This window comes from Cryptotermes secundus, unplaced genomic scaffold (assembly GCF_002891405.2).
Source record: "Cryptotermes secundus unplaced genomic scaffold, Csec_1.0 scaffold721, whole genome shotgun sequence".
In the NCBI taxonomy this organism is placed as follows: domain Eukaryota; kingdom Metazoa; phylum Arthropoda; class Insecta; order Blattodea; family Kalotermitidae; genus Cryptotermes; species Cryptotermes secundus.
The window spans coordinates 437,878-459,156 of NW_019733845.1; the positions used below are offsets into that span (position 1 = coordinate 437,878).

The 21,279-nt window shown below is 38.2% G+C and overlaps 1 protein-coding gene across 4 annotated transcripts in view; it reads left to right on the forward strand.

Moving 5' to 3' along the window:
* Nucleotides 1-1,063: 1,063 nt before the first annotated feature.
* Nucleotides 1,064-21,279, forward strand: part of LOC111868268 (5'-nucleotidase domain-containing protein 3) — a 31,631-nt gene continuing 11,415 nt past the window's right edge. The window contains exons 1-4 of one of the 4 annotated variants that reach the window (XM_023858762.2): nucleotides 1,064-3,139; nucleotides 6,574-6,749; nucleotides 12,038-12,262; nucleotides 18,702-18,716. In XM_023858762.2, the coding sequence (XP_023714530.1) occupies nucleotides 2,980-3,139; nucleotides 6,574-6,749; nucleotides 12,038-12,262; nucleotides 18,702-18,716 (576 nt within the window). In that variant the 5' untranslated portion in view covers nucleotides 1,064-2,979. Of the gene's footprint in view, nucleotides 3,140-3,288; nucleotides 3,407-6,573; nucleotides 6,750-12,037; nucleotides 12,263-18,701; nucleotides 18,717-21,279 lie in introns of those variants that run through there. The other 3 variants (XM_023858765.2, XM_023858764.2, XM_023858763.2) reach the window with 3 other exon arrangements.

The following is a 21,279-nucleotide window of genomic DNA, read 5'->3' on the forward strand; positions in this document are numbered from 1 at the left end:
TTTAAATGACAAAATGTAATTATAATGTGAAACTTTATGCCTTAAAACTGAAAATAAAAGAATTTAGAGGAAAATATACCCTATGACCAAAAAGTGTTTCTATAATAAAGTAATTGAAAAAGTATGGAATTGTTATTATTTACGCTGCAGGATAACATACGAGGGGGTACCCAAAAGAAACCGAACTTATTTTTTTTAAACTTATTTATTCAAATTTTAAGCACAAACCTTCAATCCCCTTCAAAGTACTCTCCACTTACACTAATACACTTGTCTAGTCTTTTATTCCATTTTTCAAAACATTGTCTAAATTCATCTTTTGAGATGCTTGACAGTGCCTCCGTCGTTTTTTCCTTCACCTCAGCAACATCAGCAAAATGCTTTCCTTTCATGTCTCTTTTCATTCGAGGAAACAAAAAAAAAGTTTTGATCATTTCAGGACTCTCCTTTCAAAGCACAGCATGCTTCCATACGACCTTGTTTTTGTTCAGCAGTCAGCAGTCGTGGCACGAATTTCGCAGCCACCCTTTTCATTCCCAAACCTTCTGTCAAAATTCGCTGAACTGAGCTCCAAGTCACTCCCGACAGCTCCACAATTTCTTCAATGGTCCGTCGTCAATCTTCCTTGATCATTTCACGAATTTTTTTCAACACTTTCACGTGTTTGGGCCGTGGAAGGATGACCAGAACGAGGTTTGTCATCAATTGGCATTTCACCATTTTTGAAACGGGAAAACCACTCAGACACTTGAGTTTTCCCCATAGCATCGTCCTTGTACGCCGTTTTTAACATTTCAAGAGTTTCTGTTCCACTTTTCCTGAGCAAAAAGCAGAATTCACCGCCGCACGCTGTTCACGAAAATCAGCCATTGCAAAAACGACGATCACACAAAACAGTTGTCACTATAAACTCTGCCGAAACTAGTCCTTACCTTCTGAAGCAACGGTAGTTGGCTTATCGACTCAGGAATGTTAGCTCTATGCACTCATAGCGGCAAAATGCGGTACTACAAAAGCTATGCCCACAAAAAAATTAGTTCGGTTTCTTTTGGGTACCCCATCATATAGGCTGTGTTAATATAAAACTGAATAAATTTCAACAAATCTTTGAAACTGTATAACGCACACTGTTCAGAAACTTCCAAAAGCAAATCTTGCTAAATTTCTGTAGAGTAATAACCATACCTCTGCTTTGATATGGATATGAATGTTGGACATTACTGAAAGAATGAATGAGATGAATAAAGGTGCAGACATGCATTTCCTCAAAACAGTTTCAGGGCACAAAATTTGGATCATAAACACAATAAACATACTAGAGATCAACAGAGAATAAATATAGTACTGAAATGTTGTATTAAACTCTCAAAAAGAAAAATTGCTGGAACATTTGAAAAGAATGTGTGAAGACTGAGTCCTGAAGCTGATCTATTAGGATGAACCAATGAACATACGATCTCAGGGATGTTTTAAGACAATACGGAATGATGATGATGATGATGATGATGACAACCTTTTAGTCTATGGGCTAATGCCTGTGGTTATGGCCTTCTAAAATACCTACTTTCTGTCTCCCGTGACAAAGGAGAGGAAGTCCGTTTTTGAGGTGGAGACATACGAGACACTCCACTGCTGCAAATGATAGAACAATGGTCAGTGGAGCAAACTTATGGCTTAACTTGGCTACAAGAACAGTGGTGAGTGGAGTCTAGCATTCCAGCACCCAAAGCTTTCATTTTATCAGGTGAGAAAAAGGACAGGCAAATATAAACTTTCCCATTTGTTAACACTCCATGCCATGGCATTGAGATATGTAGGAACATGGAAGTAAGTCTCCACACATTCTATATGCTGGCACTCTTATAGAGGTGAGTTATCAGCTTTGTGTTCTGGCTGCTTTTCCGCAGGGAAATGGCACCTATAGCGATTAGACAGGAGCCTTGGTAGGTTTCAGAGCCAGTTTTGAGTATTCTGACATGGAGAAAATTTCCCGTCTGTGCTGTGAATCTGCCTCCATACATTCTAAACTCAAGCACTTCATGGAGGTGAGTGATATCTTTATGTTCTGGCTAATTTATCTCCTGAGATGTAGCACCTATAGCTGCTGGACAGGAATCTGGGTGGGTGCTAGAACTAGTTTGAATGTGGTGACATGGAGAAAATCTCCTGTCCCTCCAAAGAGACTATGTACCTTTTTTTTTTCTATGCATATTTATCTCTATGCTAGGACAGCCATTGGTGATCATTTTGTGGAATAGAAAATTGAAATACATCTGCAGTATAGTGTATTAAAAAGGAATGTGGTAAGTTATCCCTATAACAGGTCATGGAGACCCATAAGGTTGTGAGGTGTTGAGGCTCCTAAATTTTCTAGACTGTTGGCTCACATATGGTGGCTAGGTTGTCAGTTTTATGTACCAGCCAGCCTTTACCCCCAGGAAGATCCCCGGTACTCACTCCTTACGTCTTCATGGGGTAATGCTTAACTAGTTAATTAAACACAGAGACAACTCCACATTTTACTCGTTATCCTATATATTGTATTACATAGTGTTTTTGTAGGCAATTTTACGACGCTGTTAGTAGCGTTGTATTGTAGGACGATTCATAAATTTGGCGGGAATTAGAGAGAAATTGTCATTGCCTAATAGTGGTGCTACCCTTGCGGGGGGAGGGGTTAACCAAGAAAACCCTCAATCAGGCTGACCAACGTCCCGGCAGAGATTCGAACCAAATATTTCCAGAATACAAGCCAATACTTGACACTATATTTTGCATTTAGTCTTCCCCAGAACCGCGTTTACAAATTATTGTTTCCATATAAACCTTCCGAATTTGACTTCTGTGGACACATACAGTACAATTTTCACAACTTATTTCACAACCATAATCAGGATGCAGGCATTAGCACATCGAGACTAATTTTCTCGCAGTGTCCAAACAGCGGATGAAGTCTCTAGAAGGCAGCGACAGTGAACTATGTTCCAAGGTCGTGTGTTGATTCGAAGGTTGTTATGCTATGATGTAACGTTGTATGAAAGTATTCAATTTTCTTCAGCGCCATGGAAAGTGCAACGGAGATGTATGTCTCGAGAATCCTTATCAGAGGCGTATGTCAGAACAAAACAAAAATGCGAATGTAAGTATATAAACACCAAGAATACACAAACCTATCATGAGCTTGGCACAGTGCCTGCGCTTCTGCTAGGGTCAGGGCTATATCTCTTTATGCCCTTGCTTACAGATTAAAATTCAAATTGCCGTCCAATTCACGTGTACAGTAACAAAAGTAAAATTTAAGAGAGTTTAAGAGTCAAGTGCTGCGAAGTTTCGGAATTTGTAATGCTATTTGTTACGAAGTAAGATTTGACTACAGCTGTAATCGTCGCGTACTTTAAATTAATATGTATGTGTACATATTTATACTTTATTTGTTGTGTGTAATACTGGATGTTTGATTAAATTAATTGAACACTCTTGAATATAAGGGATTATCTTTATATTTAAAATACAAACTCTGTTCAAAGCGAAATTGTAATATATTTAACCTTATGGATAAAATTGTGGTTTTAATAGTATTTAAATTGCCCCCCATTGTAGAATAAAGGTTCAGTCCTTGTAAATATGACGTTCAGTTAACACACGAATTAAAGAAAAATTTCAGAAAACCTTGGTGAAATGACAGAATGAAACAGGCCTTAAAGATGTTTTGTTTTATTGTGAGCATTTGATTTCTGCAGTTAATGCAGTTATGCCTTCCTAGTAGTTAATTATTGATGTTAATTCCGTTCTTGGGTTGTTATGTCTTGTGGATGTGGGCAATGCTTCCGGCGTTTCGGAGGTATATGCTGCCTCCATCATCAGGGTCAGGGTTGAATTGTGTAGGTTGGTGAACTTATGTATATATATTTATGTGTATGCGTGCGCTTGTGGCTTTCTGCCTTTAAAAGCAACAGGGGAAAGGGGGAGATACAATGAGGATTAATGCCTTATCTCGGCCACTAGGGATAATGTACTGGGAATGCCATGCAGATGGCCATTTTAGTCCCTGGGAGAGCATAAAGCATTGCACGGGCAACTGATGTTCCCAGGTGATCATCCATGCATATGACTCAAGCAGCCACTCTGTAGTAGTGTGGAAGAAATGCCTCTACCAGCATTTAAAGTTGTCTGTTTGGGGCTTTAGTGGGATAAGATTGTGTTTCTTTTTAATTTGTCTGTAAGGCAGCAGTCAAGTTGAGTGGGCAGCTCACATATCTTTTAAACACTAAGTATTAATTACGTCTCTTAATATAATTGCTTGTCCATCAGCACATTTGTTATTGAGGTCTGGAATTGTAATGACTAATCACATTTTGAAAATGTTGCTAGATACTAATAGTAGTGACCCAGATGACTGGTTTTCCTTTTTCCTCCAAAAAAATGATGTGATAATGCTCCATAGTGTAAAATATTTTTCAGACATCAAACGCTGTTGTTCATTTGGGCAACATATATGTTATTTTTGCAAAGATTGGTTTAATGCTGTAGGTCATATGCAAGAGCAATTTTGGCAAGGCCAGTTTTATACAGTGTAGTCAGTAATTCGTGAGTGAAGTAACCTTTTCTCTGATTACATATATTTTTGGTATTTGGTACTACATATCATTAGTATCACAGATGTTGCTTTGTTTTGAACTAGAATGTCTGTTGCACCTGGTTCCTCCTTGCCGTTTTTAAGCAGAGCAGTTACTGAACAGATCTCTTGATTTAGGTTACTGCTGAAGCAGTAACACTTCTGACATGTTCCTAATGGATGTCTGTATCTGAGCCTGAACACAAGCTATGTTGACTGAGGTTTCTCTTGGTTTTCATCAATCGCTCAGGTAGTGCTGGAATGCTGCCTCAGATTAAACCATGATCGCTTCTTCCTCATCCTTTACAATTGAATCATCTCATTGTTTTACGTTACGCAGGGTGATTCAGAAAGATGGACACAATTTCAGTTGGCTATATTTCCTGAATTATATGTTGCATTTGAATTCTGTAAGTTACATTTGATTATACATACATGGAAGTTTATAGATGTTCAGTGTGCCTCCCTCTGTCTGCACGGATAACATCTAGACTGTAGCTGAATTCATCCCACATTCGATGACAGATATCTTGTGTCACTGAGTTCACCGCAGCTGTGATACAGTTTCTTAGGTAATTCAAATTTGTGGGAAGAGGTGGTACATAAACTGCATCTTTCACAAATCCCCACAGGAAACGATCACAGGGTGTGAGATCAGGAGACCTCGGTGGCCAGAACTGAAGTGCCAGGTCTTCATTCCCCATGCGACCTAGCCATCCTTGAGGTAGAGATTCATTCAGGTGCCAATGGGGTGGAGCTCCGTCCTGCTAGATAATGTAATCTCCTGAATCTTCATTCATTTGAGGAACAAGACAGTTTTGCAGCATTCTAAGATACGATACTCCAGTAACCGTGTTTTCATCCAAAGCAAAAGGTCCATAAACCTTTGTTAATGATATTGCACAGAACACATTAACTTTCGGGCTGTCCCTCACATGTTCGAGTGTTACACGGGGATTTTGTAGCCCCCATATGCTAACATTGTGCCTGTTGACTTTCCCACTTTGGTGAAACATAACTTCATTGCTGAAAATTACATGAGGCAGAAACAATTAATCTTCCATGCTTTTGAGCATACGGTCACAAAACTCTACACGCTTTACCTTAGTGTTTGCGCGAAGAGCCTGTACCAGTTGTAGGTGGTATGGTTTGTACACTAACCGGCACCTCAATACACGCCAGACAGTTGTTTGCGATAGTCCAAGTTCTCTACTAGCACTATGGGTTGACTTCATTGGGCTATGCTCAAAGCTCACTTGAATGCTCTCTACATTCTCCTCCGATACACGTGATCGGCCCGGGCTTTTACCCTTACACAGAGAGCCAGTTTAATCAAGTTGTTTATTCTAACAATAAGTGCTCTTCCTTGTTGGAGGTTGGATGTTAAAATTACGACGAAATGCACGCAGCACTGCAGTTGCAGACTCACTTTTACAGTGAGAAGCAGACAGCTAACCTCCTGAGCTATGGCATGACAGTTGGAGACCTTACAACCAGGCAAACCCAGGACATGCTGCACCTTACTTTCAGAGGAACCAAATACTTCTGTACTTCAAGATTACCAGATCTCACAGTGCCAGATGCTCTCTATAAGGACTCCTGAAAAAACAGCAGTTTATGTAATCCCATGTAAAAATATCTACGGAGTGACAGGAAGAATTGGATGTGGACAGCGTAACTTATTACATGATACTGTTCAAATGTGTTTGAAAACCTCAATGAGTGACTTGAAGAGTGCCCTCGATATGATGGCTTTCAGCTTGAGCATATCCTGTGTCATATTTAGGGTAAACATGATTTGAGATTAATAAAGTATCTTGGGATAATTTATTTTAGGCTACTTCATGCTGGGTCACACAGTATTTATGTTAATCACATGTTTTATAAAGTAAGTGGAATGATAATGGTGTCTGATTACAAAATAAGTCACAAAATAATTTTACTCTTTTTTGTTATAGCAAAGAAACTTCCACCTGATGTCAATAAGAGAGCTGTTTTTGCTTGCAATGAACTAGATCTGAAAGAAGTCAATGTGTATGGATTTGACTATGACTACACATTAGCACATTATAAACCATCCATGGATTTCCTTCTTTATAATCTAGGAAGAGACACACTCATTCAGAAGCATAAGGTAATTATAGCCTCTTTTTTAACCTTTAATGGCCGAAGTGCCTCGATCAGGCCAGTAATGAGTATGGTCATCGTGGCCAAAGTACCCCTTTTTGGCCAGTCTGGCATTTAAACTCCGCTAGTGGAAGCGTGCACACACACCTTTCATAGAAGCGCATGCACAGTCCTAAATATTTGTTTTTAAATGTAGTAATTACCAGACAGACTTGAGTAAAACCATAATAGAGGAAATAAAATGATACCTAAATGAACAACAAAAAGAGTATACCTATGAGTTATGCCCAAACTCATCCACGAGCAAGTACTTTTATTGCAGATTCTGCAGATTAATGTGTTAAAAATATATAGTAAAATTCGATGTACATACCTTTTTTGTTGTTATTTGTTTGATGTATATAGGCTGAAATGAAACTACAGTATTTGATTTCACTATGAACGCACAGAAAACAGATCACACTCTGTATCTCAGTCACGATGCAACTGTCTGTTCACGACCCTAGAAAGGGCAATAATCTCTTACTGCTATAACGAACGGTCTTAGCACTGAAGAAGGGACCCCTCTAGCTTTCTCTTGAATAGCTATTCTTTCATTCTTGTGTCCTTTAGTCAAAAGATTCGAAAATCTGAAGAGTGTAAGCAGTGCTAGCAGAAGACCAAATGATTTTATTGCTTCCATCTGTTTTATGACACCAGGGACTGCTAAAATTTGTCAAGTGTTACAAACAGAAATGAATTTATAATGCAGAACAACTCTGTGAAGAACTAGGAAACCATTTTTGCAGTACGCATCATAATTAAAAGAAAAAATTTGAAAATAGAGTATAATTCCTTGTATAAACATTTTCAAATATTCCGTTAAAATATGCGACACTATGTTCTTTGCTGATACAAACAGAGTTAATTCCATCCATTTATCATAAAAATTGCGTTAGATACAGTAATTTTAAACACAATGCTTAAAATTGTTTAAGCGCCCTAACAGGAACGGACATTTAAACGCAGAGTAGCAATGGACATTTAAATAAACTCTGGCCAGCTCAAGCTTACCACCATTTCAGAAGTCTGGTGTTAAAGGTTAAACAAACTGCATTCTATTTCATCCACCATAAGACAATTAAATGTATATTGTATCAATTCCCAACTGTTGATTACCATAGCAGTATTTGTAGCTGCTGGGGAATATTACATAATGAGAAAACTTGTTAATGTAACCTGACTGGCCCTGATTTAAATTCTGATGATTGCTGTCCATTTAGGTTATATAGCTTAAAACTAACATTAGCCACAGGGCATAGAAGTTTATAAGCGAAGTGCGGTTGGAACTAGATGTGATAGCTGAGAAGTTTCAAACGTCAGGTTTCTTAAAAGCTGTAGTCTGGGAATAAAAAGGGATAAGTTAGCATATGTGAATTCTTGAGCTGTAGAATAAATTCAAGAATTTGGTTTTGAGGGATTTCATATGAGATGTTGAAAGTCAGTTGGCTGGAATTGACTGATATTAAATATATTCAGCTTGCATCGTATGTTGAACACTTTAGTAAGTAATATAATGTTAACTGTAAACTGAATAAATAAGCACTGATTTTGTTTGTTACTTCTTTTGAAGTACTTACCTATGCAGAATGCTCTAAGACAGTATTTCTCAACTTCTTGGTACTTGGAAACTTTGCCAAGTGTCAATAATTCTGCAGACCCCTCTGATCAACAGAATATAGACTATCAATGATATAAACTCCGTCTCAAGTGCAAATAATATATTTTGTGTCTTTGATCTTGCTCCCTACACTACATGTTTCGGCCTCAGACGGCCATCATCAGGTGTATAACACTCACGTCGCTGTCACACTGCACCCAGTTCAAAATTTAACATCTAAAACACTCTCCCTGTCATTATCAACTTCTANTAAAATAAGTGTTTTAGATGTTAAATTTTGAACTGGGTGCAGTGTGACAGCGACGTGAGTGTTATACACCTGATGATGGCCGTCTGAGGCCGAAACATGTAGTGTAGGGAGCAAGATCAAAGACACAAAATATATTATTTGCACTTGAGACGGAGTTTATATCATTTATCGTATGGAGTGCAACAGGATGCTTAAATATAATAGAATATAGACTGACTAATATACAGACACAGTTAGTTAAGTCATGGTTTGTACTACATGCTTGAAGTAAATATATGACAAAAAATGTACTCTTGACAGGATTTATGGAAGGTGGATCACCATCAGCAGAAAGGGGTCTTATACTTGTGACACAGACTTCATCTTTCCATGCATGGGGGAGTATAACAGTGTCTTGAAATTTCACTTTGTATGTTTTTTCACTATAAAAACTTCACTTTCTTGTGGAAAGTAATTTAAAACACAAATAAAGAGTGAAGCAAGTTGCACTCAGATGACACTGATATGGTATCTGTTCTTGAAGATTTTTGTTGATAGATCTGGCCAGGTTTCAGCTGAGTTTAAAAGTTCAAGTCACACACATGCTTTAAGACAGGATGTATTTCTCCTCTTGTTTTTATTAGTCATAGCCAAAATCCCACTTTGTGCACATATCAATGAGAATGGCACCAAGAGCTTAAGAGCTTTCTCACTCAATGAGGAATAATCATTCATAATGCTTATCGAAAATGCTGAAAGGAATTTCTGCCTAAATATTTCCAGAGTCCTGATGGTGGTCGGTTCTATGAGTTTTCCTTCTTCCAGTGGTGAAATTTAATATCAGAATGATTTGCAAAGGGATTTGGAATCCATAGGTTTTCTTTACAAATATTAGATGTCGAGACTTATTCAGATTTTTTACCACATGTTTCATGTACGTTTTGGTTATAGCATTGGCATCCTTTCCATAAGATATAATATTTTCATGTATTAGTGACTAGACACAGGGTTTAGATTGGTAATTAGAATTAAGACTTATAAATTGTAACAGGTAATTATAATGCTCTCACTAATTTGCACACCCTCCTTCTCACCACAGCTTATGCTCAGTCTTCTGTGTCTTCACCAACCGTTGCCTGGTTACGATTCCCAGCTGTGTCCTGTGTCATGTCGTTTGCCAGAATTCTGCCTTCTCACAGCTAATTCATGGCCACAATTAACTCAAGGCAGTGACTAATTTAAGTAAAAGCCACATTGTGACCATTGGTCAGTCTGCCAGTCTATCTTGGTGTCAAGCCCCATCTGGGCTCCAAGACCAGATTTTTGTTACCATTAAACAGTTGCGGTTTTGTCAATGTGTGACACCCTCTCTGACAAGAGGGCAGGTCATTTACTGCAGTCTAAGAATGGGTAGTACATGTCATCTGTATTTAGAGTTTTACGTGTTTGGATGGTCAGTTAAATTGCTGCTGGACATTGCCAGCACAGCTATTCCTGGCCTCAGTCTCCACCAGATCCATGATCAAGATATTGATTCTCTGCTAGACATATTTTTTTTATTGCTAGTGGGTTGGGACAAAGTCCCTTGTATTGCGGCCACTTCTGGCCTATTGTACCAGCCCCAGATGATAGGTGAGGGTGATTGTGGAGCAATTGGTGGAAGGAAGATTGGCAGGGGAAACCGAAGTACTTGGAGGAAACCTACCCCAGTGCCACTTTGTCCACCACAAATGCCACTTGACCAGACCTGGGATCAAACCCTGCTAGACATATAAATGTTTGAAAATGGGGCCTCCACTAAGACGAAGGATTAGTCGGTCTTTTTATGTAGGTGATCAGTTTGTTGCATAAGTGAAATGCTGATAGCCACATTAACCTTTTCCAAAACTTTGAAGTATAGCTTCAACCTTTTCCAAAACTTTGAAGTATAGCTTCCAGCGAGATATTTTGTTGTTCAGATTCTTGAAAGGAACTTCAGAATTCACACTTTATTGTTTTCTTTTTCTGGACCTTGAGATAGGAAGCACTGGAAGACTAAACATCTGGTATGTTTTTGTAACCAGCCACTTGATCAAACTCATGGAAAACTCAAATCAAAATATTCACATGTGTAACAGTTTGCAAATGCTATGTTGAGTTACAGTTATCGCTGACATACAACTGATTTTTATCACAAAGAAGTAACAAATCACTGTTATTTTGAAATGAAACTCATTGTTACCAGTACACAATGTGTACATTTAATTTAATTGGTAAGGTAAAAATTGTTGTTGTGCTTAATTAACTAAACACTACATTATGAAGACATGGGGATTCAAAGTTTAGCTCTACCATTCTTGACCTTGGTACTAGAGGGGTGTGAGTGGTTAGATTCACACCCTGGCCACTTTGTTCCCAGGAAAGAAGTCCCAATAACCATTGGATAGAAGGCTGGTTAGGCCTCGGAACCAGTCTGGATGCTGTGGAAAAGAGAGAGATCTCTTGCCTCTGCCAGGAATCAAATCCCAGTCATACAGCATGCAGCCCATTGCTATACTGACCGAGCTATCGTGGCTGTGTTGATGTAATTAGTGGTTACAAAGTCAATAGAAAGTCCGTCGAGTGTAACAATTTGTAGGTCACTTCTTTATCATTTCTGCCTTACATGTTTCGGTTTAATAAAACCATCATCAGAGGCACATAGTACAATCAAGAAAACACTGTCGTTGTTTAAGATGTACACAGCTATGTTTGCTGCGTGGACGCTGCTACAATATGTCGACGTGTAAAAGCACAACACTTGCTAGGATTGTTGAATGCACTATCAATTCTCACATTCCATCCGAAACTGCCCTCAAGTTAAAACGCCAATGTTAAAATATTTAAAAATTTAAAACATTTGAAGTGAAATGTTAAGCTCCTCCTTGTTAATTCATCCCGAAGATGGGAGATGTCAGCTTGAGGTTGTATGGCTTATGGTTAGATGTTTCCTATGTGCTGTGTGTTGTGACTTTCTATTGACTTTGTGATTGATAGTGTAATGGACCAAAAATGAAACAATTCAAAATAATTAGTGGTTATTTAAAATGAACCCTGTTGAGATTTAAATCCTGTGCAGTTGTTGTTTAAATCACAGGTACTGTAGTTACAGAACTGAATGTTGTTTTGTCGTAAAATGACAAAATGTATGCATATACATAGACTCATGTTCCACTACTTTACACATTCATGTGGCTAGATACACTCTAATGACAGTACATTTATAGTATCGTTGAGAATATCTAATTTCCCTGGCTGGAAATTGATGTAAAACTTACTGTGATATATCCCTCTTTTGCATGTACACAGCACTATAGGCTTAATTCCAGCTGTCAGGTTTTATATTAGGTTTAATAGAAGCAGAGGTTAACTTGTCTTTTTCCTATAGTATCCTGCAGGCATTGCTGAGCTGGAATACAAGCCTGGGTTTGCAGTCCGTGGTCTTCATTATGATGTTGAGAAAGGACTGCTGCTCAAGATTGACTCATTTTTACAAATCCAACTGGGTACTGTGTATCGTGGCTTGTCCCCTGTTTCTGATGAGGAAGTGTTGAGGTTGTATAAGAATCGTGTCATCCCAATAGCCTACGTTGAGTCACAGGTGAAAAATGTGGTAAGTCTGACATTGTTTGTGTGTGTAACATTGTTCAAGTGTTGGTGTTCGTAATAATCATAGAGAATGCATTGGTGTTACTAATATAAACTCACTTTCTTCTGCAGACACCTGTGTTGTTTTAATTATATTATGTTGCTGGCCAAATTCAGAATCATTCAAATGAGATTTATAAGAAATTATCATTAAATGTTCAAACTTGTAAAACCACAAGAAGAGAAAAAGAAAACCAGCCTTTGCGCTGATATTTTGTTATGTATACAGCATTCTTATGATCCATGATACCTTATCATTAACTGTGGTTTATTTTCTAGCAGAGCTAGTTAACTAATCTAGACTCTCTCTGGGGAGCATATAAATGTGATAGAGTACAACACAAACATTTTCCTACAGGTCAATAAATAAATTTGCTTGGAGGTAACTATAGAAAAACTACACACACAGATGTGTTTCAGAACTGCATCAGACTCAAAATATTTGTAATAAATAATTTGTGAGTATTTTAAAATTTATCAACTTACAACAGAAACAAATTTAAATTAGGAGGATAAAATTATGAAAGGGTTAAAATCAAGAATTCTTGTTTATTATTTAGTTCAGGAAGTGTGACACACCATCTGTTAGCCAGAAAGCTGGGGAACCACGACATAAAAAGAATTATTGTAGTTTTTTGTGGATATGAAATGTGATCTGTTACCATGAGCAAATAAATTATGTGTGTTTGAAAACAAAGTGCTTAGGAGGATATTTGTATCTAAGAAAATGTAAATATGTGAGCCATTAAATATATAATGAGGAAGTTTGTAATTTATGCAGGTTACCTGGTTTGTTAGAATAATGAAATGTAGGAACTATTTTGTCCTGGGTATTTGGCTCGGATGGGGGGAGACAAGGAATATGTACATGATTTTGGCTGAAAAATCTCTGGAAAATTATTTAGAAGAAGAAGTGTGGAAGGTGGATGTTGGGGAAACAAATGCTGATGAGAATGACAGTGGCTCAGGATCATGTCCATTGTGTTTACTCTTATTGGCATTGAACCTTTGGGTTCTGCTACCACATTGCTAGTTAATGATTGCTCAGAATGTTTTATCTTCTTATGTACTATCTAAGAATCTGTATGCAAAACTTGATCTCTCACTCTATGGGAAGATCGTACTATATTGAGGGGCATTTGTGAATAAGTGGTGAGAAACATGCCTGGACCTGTGAGAGGCTGAAGTAACAAAAAAGTGGAGAAAATTACACAATAAAACATTCTATAATTATAGAATGTTTTATTGTGTAATTTNACAGGCTGTAGGCCCATAGGGTTGTGAGACATTGATGCCCCCACATTTTCTAGGCATTCAGATCAGCCCTAAGCACCTACTGCTGCCCTTTACCCTCTGGAAGATTCCTGGTACTCATTTCTATTAGAGGATGAATTGACCCCAGGGCCATAGTGTGACTGGAAGGACTGGGTCAATTGAAAAATCCAATGATCTCATCGGAAATCAAACCCACGCCTGTCCAGATTGTAGCATAGTGCCTCAACCAACTATGCTACTGTGTGCTGTCATGTTATATAGGATCAATGAAAATATATAAATACACGGTCACACAGCATGTATTCTGACCTGTTTTCACAAGATGGGTGACATGTTCCAACACATTTGTTTCATCCTCTAACTCTCAAGCACTTTGAAATATATATTTGTGTTAACTTTTTAATTATGGGGGAACACACATCTAGTGTGTAATTTTGCCTAATGAACCAACTGACCTGTGAAGTTCATATTAAACATTAAAGTGTTATACAAGGGTCAGTCAGAAAGTTCCCAGAATGGTGGTACAGCACTCTAATGGTAGGACATATGGCAGCGTTTACCTAATCACCTTCAAAGTAGGACCCTTGCGCGCACACACACTTGCTCCATCGATCCTGCCATTGTTGGAAGCAGTGGTGGAAGGCTTCTTTTGGAATCTTCCGGAGCTTAGCCGTTGCATTTGATTTGATGTCCTCCATGGTTGGGAAACTTGTCCCCTTTTCAGATTAGGGAACAGCCACAAGTCACATGGAGTGAGATCCGGAGAGTACGGTAGTTGAGTGATGACAGGAATGTTTTTCTCGGCGAGGAATTGCTGCACAACAAGTGATGTGTTGCTCGGTGTGTTATCGTGATGCAGAAACTGCTGTCCCTGCCACTTGTCATGCCGCTTCCTCTGAACCGCGTCATGCAACCTCTGCAAAACTTGCACGTAGAAATGGCCAGTAACAGTACCAACTTCTTGCTCCAACTCTGCGATGGTCATTCTTCGATCACATCGAATCAGTTGTTGCGCTTTCCAGTCATTTCTTCAGTTCTGGATGTCGAAGGTCTCCCTTACATTCTTAAACTGGGAAAACCAGTTGTAAACTGTGGATTTCTTTACTGCATTATCACCATAAACTTGCTGCAGGGCCACTAGCGTCTCTGAAGCAGATTTTCCCAATTTGCACATGAACTTGATGTTCGCATGCTGTTTGAACTGCGACATTGCACAGAATGACCAACACATCTAATTCAAACGGAACAGTAACGATACTGCACACTGAAACCTGTCCAGACCTGTTGGGCCTGCGAGCAGACATGCTGAGCTTCCCACCACAACAGTGTGTGCGCTATCTTATTGCTCATTCTCCATCTGCAGGGGAATTCTGGGAACTTTTTGACTGACCTGTGTATATGGTAATAAAAATAAATATAGTAAATAGTAGTAAAATTGGCTAAATGTAAAAGTTGCATGTAGCTGAAACATTGTGTTAAAGTTAAGGTAAAGTTGTGCCAGTGCTTAATTAATGAAGCACTCTGCCATAAAGACATATGGGGGCATGGAAGTATAGGGCCCACCAGTTTTTAGCTCAGCACAGGATAGAGGTTACTGGTCAGTTTTACTGTCCAGCCCAGAGAAAGAGCCCATGGTACACACTGGATAGGAAGCTGGGTGGGTCCCAGAGCTGGTCTGGACACAGCCATCCAGCCCATAGCCCATTGCCATACCAACTGAGCTATCACAGCTCATTGTGTTGGTTTTACAAATTTTTATTAATTTTGAATTTAATATTATAAAGTTAATCTGTAATTTTCACCTCTTATTGTTAGAGAGGCTAAATTAATAAGATGGAGACTGGAAGGAAGTGTATACAAAAATTTAGTTGGAAAAGTTCCTGGAATGAGGCCGTTTGTAGGACGTATGAGTAGAGAGAACAATATTGAAATGTATGTTGGAGATACAGGATGTGAAATTGTGCACAGGATCCGGTATATCCCTTTGTAAATGTGATGAGCTCCATGAAAACGGAATTTATTAGTTATCATATTTCTTATGTACGTTTTTAGAAGAGCATTAAAAATTGATCAACTGTGGTCAATGTTTGGAGATTTTATTGCTGTGCATGCAACAACAGTGATGGAAATCTATTGCCATGGCAGTTCATTTTTGCAATGTTGTTGGCAATGTGGAACAGCTGTGCGAGACATACCAGTCTTTATTTTTACACTATAGTAGGTTGCCTGTTGTGAAAAGTGCTAGATATCCCTTTCAAGCATTAAGTCTTATTTTTGGAAGTTCATGATCATAAATTTGATACTTAAGGCTGCTGCCTATAAAGTCACACACTGAGTTCACAGTAGAAGCTATAGGGGAAGGAAAAAGAATTTGAGTTAAATATGTATTTAGAAGCATCATGCATATTTAACTTTGTGCAATGATAAGCAAATAATTGTTTCAGAGGTGAACAAGAATTTAACGTAATGGCTTTGAATAAAATTAGATAGAAGATGAGAGAATGGATACCAAACATGAGAAAATCAGTTCCTATATCTACCAAGTTAACAATTGCAATAGATTTTTGCTTCTGTGGATTCCTGTAAACGTTTGAAGTTTCTGGGTATACTGTTTTCCTCCAAATGCTAAAAGCTCTCAGAAATTTAATAAAGGAATGAAAGAATACATCAACATAAGTAAGGGAGAAACTTCTTTGTTCACAAATTTATGGAATATTTGAAACGGATAAAAAAAAAATTATTTTTTACTTAGTACTTGAATACTTACACAGATTGATTTGAATGTTTGCCACAAGGATTCTGTTGCTCTTACCTGGAATGGGGCTAATGTCTCCTTCCACTTGTTATTCTCGTGATGATTTCACTCTCTTTTATGACATATGCTGCCAGCCATTTGGGCTTATTTTGGACTACTTCTGGTGATAGGAGTGAAATACAAACCCACTTGCAGTTTTAACCCATATGTAATTCAAATTGTGGCCCTTTGAGCTGTGATACTGTGTAGTCTTCTAGGTGGATACCAGTGTATTGGGGGAGCATGCTTCTTCCATCTTCAAAGTCACATTTACAGGTAAATACAAACATCTTGGAGGTACATGCATCTGCCATTTTCAGACTGAAGTCAGTCTTGAAGATGGAGGCAGCAGGTTCCTCTGTAACACTATCCACATACAATATTACACACTGCAACAGTGCAGAAAACCACAGTCTGAACACTTCCTGCCATGAAAGCCTGAAGCTTATATTTAATTTCTGGTGTTGAGATTTCTGCATGTCCCAGAGTGTAAACAGCATTAAGAAAATATGGAGATATGCTGGTATTCACAGCCATTCAAATTGAATATACCAATATCAGAGTTGAACATGACACAATGATAGCTTGTAATTATCACCACACAGTAACCAGGAAATTGCAGTATATGTGGAGCAGCTATCAAATAACCGGACTGATGCTCTAAAATCTGTTATTCAACTAATCACATAATGGAAATGTTATCACCCTCAAAGTGGTCCCTTCCCTGACCCATACACAACTCCATGCGAATTTTCCACTGTTAAGCAATGCTGCAGGTCCTTTTCTGATAGCTTCATTACCTCTGTCGCCTTTGCCTTCCCTGCATCTACAGACTTGAAATGAGTTCCTTTTAATGCAGACTTGATCTTTGGAAATAAAGAATGTCACACGAGGCTAGGTCAGGTGAGTAGGGGTGGATGTTCCAACATGGGAATCTTGTGCTTTGCCAGAAATGTCTTGTGTGCTGGTGCATTGTCATGGTGAAGAAACCATGAGCTCTTCTTCCACATTTGAGGTATTTTTCTTCTTACCTGTTAATGAAGGAATGCCTGAACCTCCTTATAGTAGACCTGTCTAATGGTCTGACCTTCAGGCACCCAATCAATATGAGCAGTCCCTCAGATGTTGAAGAAAACTGTCAACATTGCCTTGAAATTTGACTTGCTCTTCCATGCTTTTCTTTTTCTTGGTGACCTGGGACTCTTCCTATGTGTGGATTGGCACTTAGTTTCTGGGTAATATTTAAAAAAACATGATTCAACACAAGTTATTATATTTCCTAAAAAGTTTGGATCATTTTCTTTGTTTTTAAGGATGTCGGTGCAAATGTTCATTTGAGTTTCCTTTTGCTCAGAAGTGAGGATTGGCAGCACCATCTTCAAGCACACTTTTTTCATATTAAAATATTCATGTAAAATCTTGAACACTTTCTTTATCAAGCAACCTCATGCAACGATTTCACCAATTTTTTCAATGTTAGCATCTGTTTTTGATGTGCAAGGCCGACCAGGGCACGGATCGTCTTTGGTCTCTCCCCTTCCCTATTTAATTTGTTTGAACCACTTGAAAACTTGAGCACGAGATAGACATTTATCACCATAAACTTCCATCAACAAACTGTATGTTTCTGTAGCAAATTATCAAAGTTTTGCAAGGAATTTCACATTAACATGTCGCTCTACTTTCACACTTAACATAATTCCAACAGAACTCAGATACACAGTCGGCTTCAAACAAAGGCTGTTATCACAATGTTGGTCATGTGGCCTTGGAAGTCGTAGGGTTGATGGAGAGAAGAGGACAGGCTAATATGCCACCTCGCTCACTGTTCCCAAGGCCACAAGGAGTCGTAAAAAAATCAGTCCATTTATTTTATGGCTGCTCCACGTATTTTCCATCCTTCCTTGAACACATGTTAACCGTAAGCATCTAGTGCCTAGCCCATAAGATCATCAGAAACATCTGGTTTCAGCTAACTGCCATACAGTGCTCACTCTTACTCATTCACTGTTGTATGTAGGTGGAAACTTTGTTACGGCCACATTTTGCTCTAAAAGCATTGTTCATTGTTAGGAAGAGTGTGCCATGAATTTAGTTAGTTATTTGAAGCAGTTGGTAGTGAAATTATAGGCTTAATCCCTAAAGTTAAAGTAATAAATTTTTATTCATAAGTAGAAAGCTGTTCAACTGATTTAGACATATGTGAATGGTTTCTTTCTCTCCCCACCGCTGATGCTGCCCTACCCTCTGGCGGCTGACATAAAATACCTGTTCTTCCAAGTAATTGAAAAATGAAACATTCCTTCCTTTTGGGGCGGACCACGTATCTATGCAGAGAGGGCAACGGTTGGTGAGTTTGAATTGTAGATCTGAAACCCAGGTAGTCTTGCCTCCCTATGGAAGCCTGTCCAAACTATCAGAATGCAAATGTACTTATGTTGCTCTACATTTGAGTTCATGTTGTAGAAATGTCAGTTGTAGATAATTTATAGATTAGAGTATGGGTTTCTATTGTTTTATTGCTTAGCAGTATGATGGCTGTATGCTGCTGTGGTTAAAGTCTAGTTATTTAAATTGTGTTTAGTAACTAAGTATATATTAATTTGATTTGTTTCATTCTGGTCCGTCACACTAACAATTACAAAGACAAAACAACTCCGTCCAGTGTGACTATTTAAGTTTTACTACTTGAAAACTTAGCACCCTTACATGTTTCGATCCTTACAGATCATCTTCAGAGAGAACATCAATACTTATTTGGAAACTACTATCACAATAGGTGTTCTAAGTGCTAAATTACATACACACACACAATGCCTGGAATACACAATATACACAAAATCCAATTTTTTCACAATCACAGCAGCTTTCCAGGCATTAAGGTTTTTAAAGCTTTGTTGTTTAAGTTAAAATTTATAAACCAAGTAGGTTCGTGTCACTTCTCCTATCATCTTTCTTGAAGGGGGCTGAACTTGTGCTGCCTATCTTGAGAAGGAGATTCTTAGTATCGTCCTGTGTTTGTTCGTGGCTTGTTGTGTTGTTTTCACTAACTTCNTCAAGAAAGATGATAGGAGAAGTGACACGAACTTACTTGGTTTATAAATTTTAACTTAACAAAGTTTTTAAACACTTTGAAAGTTTTAGTACCAGGAAGGCTGCTGTGATTGTGAAAAGTTGAATATTGTGTATATTGTGTATTCCAGGCATTGTGTGTTTATGTAATTTAGTACTCAGAACACCTATTGTGATAGTAGTTTCCAAATAAGTATTGATATTCCCTCTGAAGATGATCCGTAAGGATCGAAACATGTAAGGGTGCTAAGTTTTCAAGTAGTAAAACTGAAATAGTCACACTGGACGGAGTTGTTTTTTCTTTGTAAGTATATATTAATTTTGAATGCATTTTTAACATTCATGAAATTTATGTTTTGAATTCTTGTACTGTAACATGTTACTAACTATTAATTTTGAACTTCAGTGTATGTTAGTTTAGTTAGTGTATGTTTGTTTACATGCACAGACAATAAACATTTATAAATTGAGAATATTTGGTTCGCTATGCTGGGGCATGGATCGTTTGTTATGAGCACTTACAATACAGGTTGCCGCCTTTGCTACTGTGTTAATTGTAGCAATATCATCATAGAGTGAAAGCAAATTACTGGTCTGCTTGCAGCATCTGCCTCATACTTCTTTCAGAATTACTTGTACCTTCATAAAACAGATCCCATAACCTCGCTTGCATTTGGATGCACCAAATGCCAAATTTTATATGATGGAGTGGAACTTCAGGCATAAGATAGGATTTTCTCTATTCCATTGTCTGGTACCCTGTGTGTTCAAGTGTCATTCAAGCAACTAACTAATCTTCTGGGGCTGAGCCCTTCTTGAGAAGCCATCAGTTGTGCAGCTACTCAAGACTTTCCGAACATCTTATGGAACCTGAAGGTGCATTACCGTTTTCACAAGAGCCCACCATTGGTCCCTATCTTGAGTCACATCAATCGAGTCAATACCACCCCTTCCTGTCTCAGATCCATTTCCATATTATAATGAATTTGCTCAAAGCATTGCTAGGCAATGGCTCAATAAACACCCTGCGATACACACACGTAACAATTGTATGAATGTTATAGCTCGTTGCTGTGCAGCAGCCGGTGCCCTAGTGGACAGGCTGGGTAGCAGTCCCATGACTTGTGTTTTCAGTGTGGTCCGTGTGGAGCCTGTGTAACAAGGATCTGTTGTAGCTGAGATTAGTTGACTTCAGAGTGGGACAGAAACTCAATTGTCTTTGAGATAAGTCAGCTACGCCAGATCTAGACTAGATTCATTGATTTCACGAAACATGTGATTATTTCAGTAATTTTCCTGTGTTGGACACAGATAAATTTACACTAGAGCATTATGTGTTATATGTGAATTTTGTGTGAAGTGTAAGTGTAGTAGGAAATGTTAAATGAATATCCACAAGAAAGTTTTATGGGGATTGAGTCCCCACTGAAGCACAATTCAGAATCTTGTCAATAAAGTGAGCACAAGTGACATGTTAACAGACAGGAAAGCAAAACATTGTAGATTATTAACACAAGCAATATTGGTGCTCAGCTTGAACATTCACCTCATAAGCCTCATGAGTGCCTCGCACATGAAACAGGAATATCCAAAGACCACAAGGATCAAGGCAAAATTATTGAAAGTACTACAACCTCATGAAACTACAGCTGTACACTCTTTGCATTTACATTACCCAGTTATTTCTATAGCTAGTATCATCAGTCAGTTCATGATAGTGAATGTTATCCCACATTGACAATTTTGAAACAAAGCGTGCACTTAATTGAATGGACTTATGGATACAAAGGAGCAAATGCTGGAACACTGTTTATCCACACCTTATACACAGAGTTCCTCTC